This window comes from Hypomesus transpacificus, chromosome 18 (genome assembly GCF_021917145.1).
Source record: "Hypomesus transpacificus isolate Combined female chromosome 18, fHypTra1, whole genome shotgun sequence".
Taxonomy (NCBI): domain Eukaryota; kingdom Metazoa; phylum Chordata; class Actinopteri; order Osmeriformes; family Osmeridae; genus Hypomesus; species Hypomesus transpacificus.
The window spans coordinates 8164580-8173366 of record NC_061077.1 but is presented as its reverse complement, the minus strand read 5'-3'; the positions used below and the strand labels follow the sequence as shown (position 1 = coordinate 8173366).

At 42.9% G+C, this 8787-nt stretch overlaps 1 protein-coding gene across 1 annotated transcript; it reads left to right on the top strand.

Annotated features, from left to right (window-relative positions):
* Window positions 1–525: 525 nt before the first annotated feature.
* Window positions 526–8578, top strand: myt1a (myelin transcription factor 1a). The gene is made up of 22 exons (XM_047041186.1): window positions 526–613; window positions 814–868; window positions 1022–1052; window positions 1182–1247; window positions 1409–1638; window positions 1801–2835; window positions 3025–3144; window positions 3311–3401; window positions 3545–3664; window positions 3886–4100; window positions 4194–4402; window positions 4618–4839; window positions 4926–5080; window positions 5198–5260; window positions 5599–5667; window positions 6153–6215; window positions 6391–6474; window positions 6588–6812; window positions 7086–7177; window positions 7364–7467; window positions 7597–7740; window positions 7825–8578. The coding sequence occupies exons 2-22, from the start codon at window positions 814–816 to the stop codon at window positions 7966–7968; spliced, it is 3537 nt and encodes a 1178-aa protein (XP_046897142.1). The 5' UTR covers window positions 526–613; the 3' UTR covers window positions 7969–8578.
* Window positions 8579–8787: the final 209 nt, after the last annotated feature.

Sequence of the window (8787 nt, the reverse complement as noted above, 5' to 3'; positions counted from 1 at the left end):
TCTGCCGTTGGGTAGCCTACAATGTGCTTATTTGACTCTTTAAATCTGTTTCAAACCCAATTTGGCTGCACTTTACCAATAGGAATATCAGAGTATTGTCATAGACATAGAAATAATACTTACATTCTGTCTTTAAAAGCAGAACTTGTACTTTTACTAGGTAGTATAATGTTTAGCTTTGTAAACACAAGCTACTGCATTGTAAGCTGTATTGTAGTATTTTTCCTCTATATTTCTCTTGGGGAATCTTACCCACAGTCATTGTGTTTGGGGAGCACTGAGGCACCAGGTGCCCTCATGACGCAATTGCTTTCGATGAAGTGAGAGAGTAGTACTTAAACAGATGGGTCAAACAAAATGAAGACACATTTATTGATAAAATCATGGGGTATTTTACACTTAAAAGTGACTAAATTAACTTGTAGCTATATTTCAAAACACAATTTATAGAGTATTTCTGGTGTAAAAAAAAAAGGTGTAAAACATTACTTTAACGCTTTTGTGTATGTTTTGCCCAATAGAAAATGAGTTCAGAGGGCAGCTGCTGAATCAGAGGTGGACAAGAGGAGACAGAATCAGCAGCTGGGAGACCAAGAGGAGCCTTCGAATCAAAGTGAGAAGTGTGCATGTGTGCCTGTGTTATAAATGTCTCTTCATATTATCCCCTCTCTCATCCAATATAAGATGATAACATGTATGATTTTGTATTGGTGGTTCGTGGCAAGCTCTCACTTTTGTTATATATAGTAGCAGTTTCAGAATTTAGTAAATTAAAGGGATAGATGAACTGTAACTCCTTACTCTGGGTTTCAGATGAGTCAGGACATAGCAGAAACACGTACACGGACCCGCTCAAAAGGGATCCGAGGTAAGTACACACACGCATGCACGCACACACACACACACACACACACACACACACACACACACACACACACACACACACACACATAGTGACAGTAAGAGTTATGTTATGGATGTGGCTAATGAACCTCATTCTCATCTTTATTTCTATGCCCAGTTCCCTTGGAAGTTGTAGGACCAGATTTGAGGTGAGAGGACTGTATGTTGCAGTTATATTTGCAGTAACGTCTTTCATGTATTCAGATTGGTAAGAAAAAAGAAAGAGATCTAACGGAAAGCAAATGAACTTACGGTTCCTTAATGTTTGTATCCTCAAGCAGCTGCCCCACTCCTGGCTGTGATGGCTCAGGCCATGTCAGTGGAAGATACTCTCGACACAGAAGGTATGTAATCATAAATAGTAATACAAGATTCTTGATTCTTGTTTTATGTTTTAAATAATGGAATGGACAGTGTTTTGTGAACTGTACTTTTTAGTCTGTGCTGTCATTGACAAAATATATTCAATTGACTATTGAAATACCACCTTCCCTTGCCCATACAGTGTACTGGGATGTCCAATTATTAAGAAGAGAAAATTGGAAGCAGAAGCAGAGGAGAATCAACCTTCCCCCAAGAAGAGGGCCCAGCCTTTAAAAATGGCCATGGATGAAGGCTTCAATGCAGACAGTGATGCTAGCAGTGAAGCCGAGCAAAAGGAAGGGGAGGAGTCAGAGTCTGAAGAGGTCAAAGAAAAAGACAAGAACAAAAAAACTTCTCAAGATTCAACAAAAGGTAAGTTCTGGAAATAACAAATAGATGAAAGAATGCTGTAGCTTGGACTTTCAAACACAGGAAATAATATGCTCTGATGATTAGATCATACTGTATAGTGTCCCTTACAATCCAGTTGAATGTCCGTAGTGAGTATAAATGTACAAACCTTTTGTTCAGCAGATTGCTCATCAGTGGTATCTGAGGTACTAGACATTATAGACAACGCTTCTAACACCGCTGCCCCACCTGAAGTCGAGAGTCCAGAGGAAGACACTGAAAAAGCCACCACAGCCCCGCAGATTCATATAGAAACAGAGACTGAAACAGAGGTAGACAAACGCAAAGAGGGGGTAAATGTAGTAGCAGAGATAGAAGCTATTGAAAAGAAGGAAGAGGTAGTGAAAGAAACGGACAAGACAGCAGAAGAGGAGAGGACAACAGAGCAGTCTAAAGTAAACGCTGAATCAGGGAGGGTGGTGGTTGAGGAGGGGAAGGAGGGAGCTGAGGAGGTAGGGGTAGAGGAGGAAGAGGAGGGAGAGGAAGCAGAGGATAGTCAGTGTGTCACCCAGGAGAACTCTGATCACCCATACTCCAGTGGGGACTACAACACACATTTGGCCAAAGAGCACAAAGGAGAAACAGAAGAGGAGGAAGAAGAGGAGGAGGAAGAGGAGGAAGGGAGCGATGAGCATGTGACAGAGGACCATGTGGAGCCCGATGTGCATCCTATGTCAAGCCCTCTTGTTAAGGAACCAGAAGTACAGGAGACACACAACGAGGTTAAGATTTCCTCCTTGACAGATGAGGAAGAGGAGGATGAGGTAGAAGAGGACGGGGAGGACAGGGAGGCAGGCGAAGTGAGGGAAGAGGATTCTCACAAAGCCTCCCCCACTGTACTGGTGATCGAGGTCCAGTCAGAGGAGGAGTACGAGGAGGAAGAGGAGGAGGCAGACGAAGGGGAAGAAGAAGAGGAGGAAGAGGACCGTCTCTCAGAGGGCTCAGAAGTGACAGATGATTCTGAGAACTGGGATATGACGCGGGGGAACCTAGGGCTTCTGGAGCAAGCTATCGCCCTGAAGGCGGAGCAGGTCAGGGGTCCTCATGAAGAGGACGAGTCCCCCGAGTACCAACATTACCACAGTCCCAGCGACAGGGCTTCAGTCCACAGTCTGGATGCTGCTTCAGCTGTGCGCAGGGGAGGACACTATAGCAAAGGTATGACCAATACAAGTATACAAAACAATGGTGATAGTATTCCTTTGACATACCTAACCTCGAGACTTGTACATATCAGCCTTAATACCTGTGGTTAGTTCATTGTTGTTTTGTATTTTGCAAAGCCTTTAATCATGTGAGTTCCAGCAAAAACAAACTTCATAAGCTAAACCCCCCTCACTCTTACAGATAAGAAGGAGGTTAAATGCCCTACCCCTGGGTGTGATGGGACAGGCCATGTGACTGGGCTGTATCCTCACCATCGCAGTCTCTCTGGGTGCCCTCACAAAGACAGGATCCCGCCTGAGAGTGAGTACTTTATAAAAACATATGTAGGACTGACAAAAGGCAAAAAGAGCCACACACATTCCATTTTGATCAAAATGTAACATGTAGAGAATAATGTAGTCTCTCTCTCACTCTCTCCCTCTCTCTCTCTCTCTCTCTCTCTCTTTCTCTCTCTTTCTCTGTCCAGTCCTGGCTATGCATGAGAACGTGCTGAAGTGTCCAACTCCTGGGTGCACAGGCCAGGGTCATGTCAACAGCAATCGCAACACACATCGCAGGTACACACTGCCCAAAAAGTAAAACTCTACAATTCTAGTAAGCGGTGCGACACAAGCTATTTTTAAAATGTATTCCTTTGTTTTGGGTTCATCAATGTTGTGGGTTCCCTTTTTATCAATACCTCCTACTTTTTCCTTGACAGTTTGTCGGGCTGTCCCATTGCAGCAGCAGAGAAGCTCTCCAAGAGCCATGAAAAACCAGTTTACCCTCAGTCCTCAGTCAGTGAGCCTGCTGGAAGCCCCCACTCAGACAGAGTGCTCAGGTGAGCACTCTCCTGTCCTTCTCTTTTAAACCTCACCCTTTAATCTATTCAATTTGTATCCTTAATTCTCCTCTCCCCCTTTTCCCCTCTGTCCTCTTTTCCTCCTTTCCTGTTATCATATAATCCACCCCTTTCTGGCTTATGTTTTACGAATCAATTTTTCATTTTCTTTACAACAAGTATTTACTCAACGTGTTTCTTTTCCCCTTGTTTGTCTCTAGGCCCATGTGTTTTGTCAAGCAGCTGGAGATCCCTCAGTACGGCAGCTACAGACCCAACATGGTTCCCGCCACGCCTCGTGCCAACCTGGCCAAAGAGCTGGAGAAGTACTCCAAGGTGTCCTTCGACTATGCAAGCTTTGACGTCCAGGTGTTTGGCAAGCCTATGCTTGTTCCAAAGATGCCCACCAGCGATACTTCACCCAAAGCCTTCAAATGTAAGAACATTATAAAAGTTTTGAATGGTTTAAAGATTTAGAATCTATGAGATATGATCAAAGTGAAAAAGAATCTGGACCATGTTCCGACAGCCAAACCATTCCCCAAGGCTTCATCCCCGAGCCACAGCCTGTCCGGAGGGTATGCCAAAAGCAGCTCCTCCTCTTCCTCCAGCGGGTATGATTACACCCACGATGCTGAGGCAGCTCACATGGCGGCCACGGCCATTCTGAACTTATCCACACGCTGCTGGGAGAGGCCGGAGAACCTCAGCACCAAGCAGGGAGACCCAGACAGCAAGGTAAAGGTTCAAACCATCGCTATGGCCGGCAAAGGGTCTCATACCTCCAAATGAACTGATCTTATCTTTATAGTTATTTAGTGCTGGACCAAAATTTCAAGCCACCTTTAGAAAATGTTAGAACTGGGTCAATCCTGCTGGTATAAACAGGTTTTACAGCCTGATGGAAATAGTACTATTACAAACAATAGAACATGTCTCTCATGGCTCCTCAGGATCCAGATATTGAAGTGGATGAGAACGGCACACTGGACCTGAGTATGAAGAAGCCTATCAAGAGCGAAGGGATGCAATCACCAGTCCCATCTTCTTCCTCCTCCTCTTCCTCTCAGAATCTGGGAGGAAGGACCTCCACTCAGAGCCACACACAGGCAGAGTGGGAGGGACCTCTGGACTTTACCAAGCCAAGTGGCCAGAAGGAGGAGGAGCAAGATGAGGTGACCATTTGTCAGTTGCAACAAAAAAACACTAAAAGAATTTCAAGTTTGAGCTGTACTAAACTGCATAACTAACTCATCTCTAGATGGAGTACGTGGCTCATTCTTACACCTCATCTGACGTTGAGGATGATGAACTCAATCAAGAGGGTATGGAAGACAGGAAGTACCCAGGGGAAGTCACCACTTCCAGCTTCAAGGTCAAATTCCAGCCCAAGGACTGCAAAAAAGAAGTTCTACTGTAAGTCTGTTCAAAGATTCTCGCAATGCCAACATATTCCACAGCTAGAAAACATGAACAGTCCATGAGCACAGACACATTTATAGTTCTCATCCAGCATGTCATTCCCTCCACTAGTTGTCCTACCCCAGGTTGTGACGGCAGTGGGCATATAACTGGAAACTATGCGTCACACAGAAGGTGAGTCAGAAAACCAAATCTTTTAGACACGCTACCTTTTAGTTTTTGGTGATGCACGTGGAAACTAATCACCAAATCTGGATTACACGATTCGATGCTGACATAATTGTCACTACCGTCTGTTCACTCTAACGCTACACTAAAATAAATCCTGGAAACAATACTTATTATGGGGTGGGTACTAATTTAGTCCTTCCTTTATTCTGCTTTAACTAAGATCTCAACACATCCTTCTCCCTCTTTCTCTTTGCTCTCCTCTATCTTATCTTAACCTTCCTCCCTGTCTGTCTCTTTCTCTCTGTCTCTCCAAATGTCTCTCTGGTTTTCATATCCTCCAGTCTGTCAGGCTGTCCTCTTGCTGATAAATCTCTTCGGACCCTCATGGCTGCCCACACTGCTGAACTAAAGTATGTCTGCGCTTAGGTTCTTTTTTCCTTCTAAACTAAACTTACTGAACTTATTTACCCACTTTGTATGTTGTCTGTCTCGGAATTTATTTCATGGATCTGGTACCATATTTACTGGCAACATACTGCTCTGTTCATTCTGGCCATAAACAACCCCTAGTCGACACTCTTGACCCTTGCAGTTCTGAATGGAAAAGATTAACGAAACATCTCTTTGTAAACCCATCTTTCAGGTGATGGGCAAAGGATTTGCTTTCAGACAAGTCAATTATTTTTAGAACAAAAGAGTGGCACTTAAAAGATCTTCAATTTACATATTAGGGATATAAAGTAAGTCGGTTGAGAAATGGGGTTAAGAGCAGAATACTATGTTCAGTCATTTCAGCTGTGCTGCCTTGTGCTATGATTTGCAGTGGCAGACTGCAGTCTCATGCAAAACGATGCTGTCATGTAATAGTCTAATCTCTGTCTTTGCTGTCCTTCAGATGTCCCACCCCAGGCTGTGATGGATCAGGACACATAACAGGGAATTATGCCTCCCATAGAAGGTAGATCAAATGTGTTCATTTTTTTTGTTTCATGGTCAGGATTCCATTTGAAACATCTTCCCATGTTGCAGCTACATGCTCATGAGATTTTGGGTCTGGGTCTATTTCTTTGCTGTCATCTGTCTATTTAAGTTGCTGAGCTAGCAATAATATTCAGTTTCTTACTCTCTGACAGTCTGTCTGGATGCCCTCGTGCCAAGAAGGGAGGGGTGAAATTAACACCCACCAAAGATGACAAGGAGGACTCTGAGCTACTGAGGTTGGTATCAATGAGATAACATTAGCTCAAAACACCTTTTACACAATTAGTCCTTTGTACTATTGGCCTGACAACAGATAGGACATGTCACTAATGCATATAACCGTCCTCAGTAGATGCCCAGTGCCCGGCTGTGACAGCCTGGGCCACATCAGTGGAAAGTATGCCACCCACCGCAGTGCCTATGGGTGCCCCCTGGCAGCACGTCGCCAGAAGGAGGGGCTTCTGAATGGCTCGCCGTTCTCCTGGAAGGCCTTTAAGACGGAGGGTCCCACCTGCCCAACTCCTGGGTGTGATGGCTCAGGTCATGCCAACGGAAGCTTCCTCACACACCGCAGGTTGGGCGCCCACTATCTCTTTTAATTGCAAGTCTAGGAAATTGCATTACAACTTTAGAGTAATTTCATGGTTTGTTGATTCTGGGGATGTATTTCTCTTAACAAAATGATACTAGACTATTTTCTTTACACACTATATTTTACAACTTTAGTCTATGAAGTTTCATTTTAAAATTATTGCATTGAGCTGGTATTACAATTGCAAGTTTTGTAACAATCTATTTAGATTGTACCGCACAAGCCTGACCTCCCTTTCTCCTTCTTCTACCTCAGTCTCTCAGGTTGTCCCAGAGCGTCAGCTAATAAGAAAAGAACCCGTTTCCCGGGAGACGAGTACATCACAGCTAAATTCAGGGCCAGTGATGGTGAGTTTGGGCAAAACACATTCCGCCTCACAGATGTGTTATATTAAACACAGGTGCTTAAGCTTAAACTCCAAGTCATAGTAAAGTTTTGAAAGAAGTTTGTTATCCATAACAACTCTGTTGATAAAATGGAGCCTTTCTGTGGTCAGACAATTTACAAAACAATTGTATTGCTTTTCCTCTCAGTTCTGGACAATGATGAAGATATCAAACAGCTCAACCAGGAGATTAGTGAGCTGAGTGAGTCCAACACAGAGATGGAGGCAGACATGATGAACCTACACACCCAGGTCAGTATGGCACGTCAGAAATAACTTAGACTTGAAGGCATCTTTAAATACCAATAAAGCTGTTTAACAGTCAGGCCACATAGGCAGGTCTTGAGAAAATGCTGAATATTTTCTGTTGCTGTGCTCTAGATTTCATCAATGGAGAAGAACCTGAAGAGTATGGAGGAGGAGAACAAGCAGATTGAGGAGAGAAATGAAGCCTTGTTTGTGGAACTTTCTGGCCTGAGCCAGGCTCTTATTCGTAGCCTATCTAACATTCGCCTGCCACACATGGTGAGTTACACACATGAAGGGAAATCAGACACACACGTTTTTCAATGTGCATCATTAGCTAATTTTCTGTTGTGTTAATTACAGCAGGAACCAATCACAGAGCAGAACTTTGATACCTATGTGGACACCCTGACTCATATGTTCTCCAACAAAGATTGCTACCAGAACCCAGAGAACAGGGCTCTTTTGGAGTCCATCAACCAGGCTGTGAAAGGCATCGAGGTTTAATCTAAGTAGAGCGTAAAAAAGAATGTGAAAATGAGAGAGCATTGAAAGCAGAGAATGAGAAGACAGGGTGCCGTATGGACACCAATCCCACCTATATTCATCCCTATTTTAAAGCGCTTTTGGAGTATATGTTTGATAATTATCTTTTCTTTTTTTTTTGCTTTGGTGCAAATATGTTGTCTGTCTTAAGTCCCCCCTCCCCCCTCTTTTTGCATGTTGGTTTATGAGGATCAAAGGACAGACTTGTGTATGGATCAATATGGATGTGTCCATTGAATATTTAAGTGTCTGAGATTGAACTGGAGTAAAACTGTGTTGGTGTGAAGGAAATATTGATGGGTACAGTATATATTTCAAATAGGCCTAACCATCCCCGTACTATAATGGTACAGAACAGATGTAGAATGCAGTATATTGCCCATAAACCACACCATACCAGATTCTCTTAGGTAGAGTATGTATCCCGATCCCATTGAGTAATGTTGATAGTATTTATGACCATAGTTGTTGCACTTCCAGGACTAGTTTGTAGTTTCATGTTGTGTAACTATTTGAGTCTCTGAAATGACTGTTTAATATATTATTTATTAATGCTGTTGTATTAGTTTTGCTTATTTATTCTGCATCTATTTATTGATTTTTTTTTACTAAACAAAATGCTACTGAAGACGTTTTTAAACGACTGAGAGGAGGGATTTTTCCTCAGCATTGTTGAAAAAGAGGAAATATTTTAAAATATCAACTATAAATTCTTTTATATATCTTATTATTTATTTGAAATACTGGGATCTTTTTAAGTGCAAATATTTTGTAACCGAC

What these genes read in the sequence shown, in the direction of transcription:
- myt1a (XM_047041186.1), top strand. Translation starts at nt 814, where the DNA reads ATGAGTCAGGACATAGCAGAAACACGTACACGGACCCGCTCAAAAGGG. An exon ending in CACTCAGACAGAGTGCTCAG is followed by an intron (nt 3,665 to 3,885) that starts GTGAGCACTCTC and finishes GTTTGTCTCTAG; the next exon opens with GCCCATGTGTTTTGTCAAGC. An exon ending in TGATGAACCTACACACCCAG is followed by an intron (nt 7,468 to 7,596) that starts GTCAGTATGGCA and finishes GCTGTGCTCTAG; the next exon opens with ATTTCATCAATGGAGAAGAA.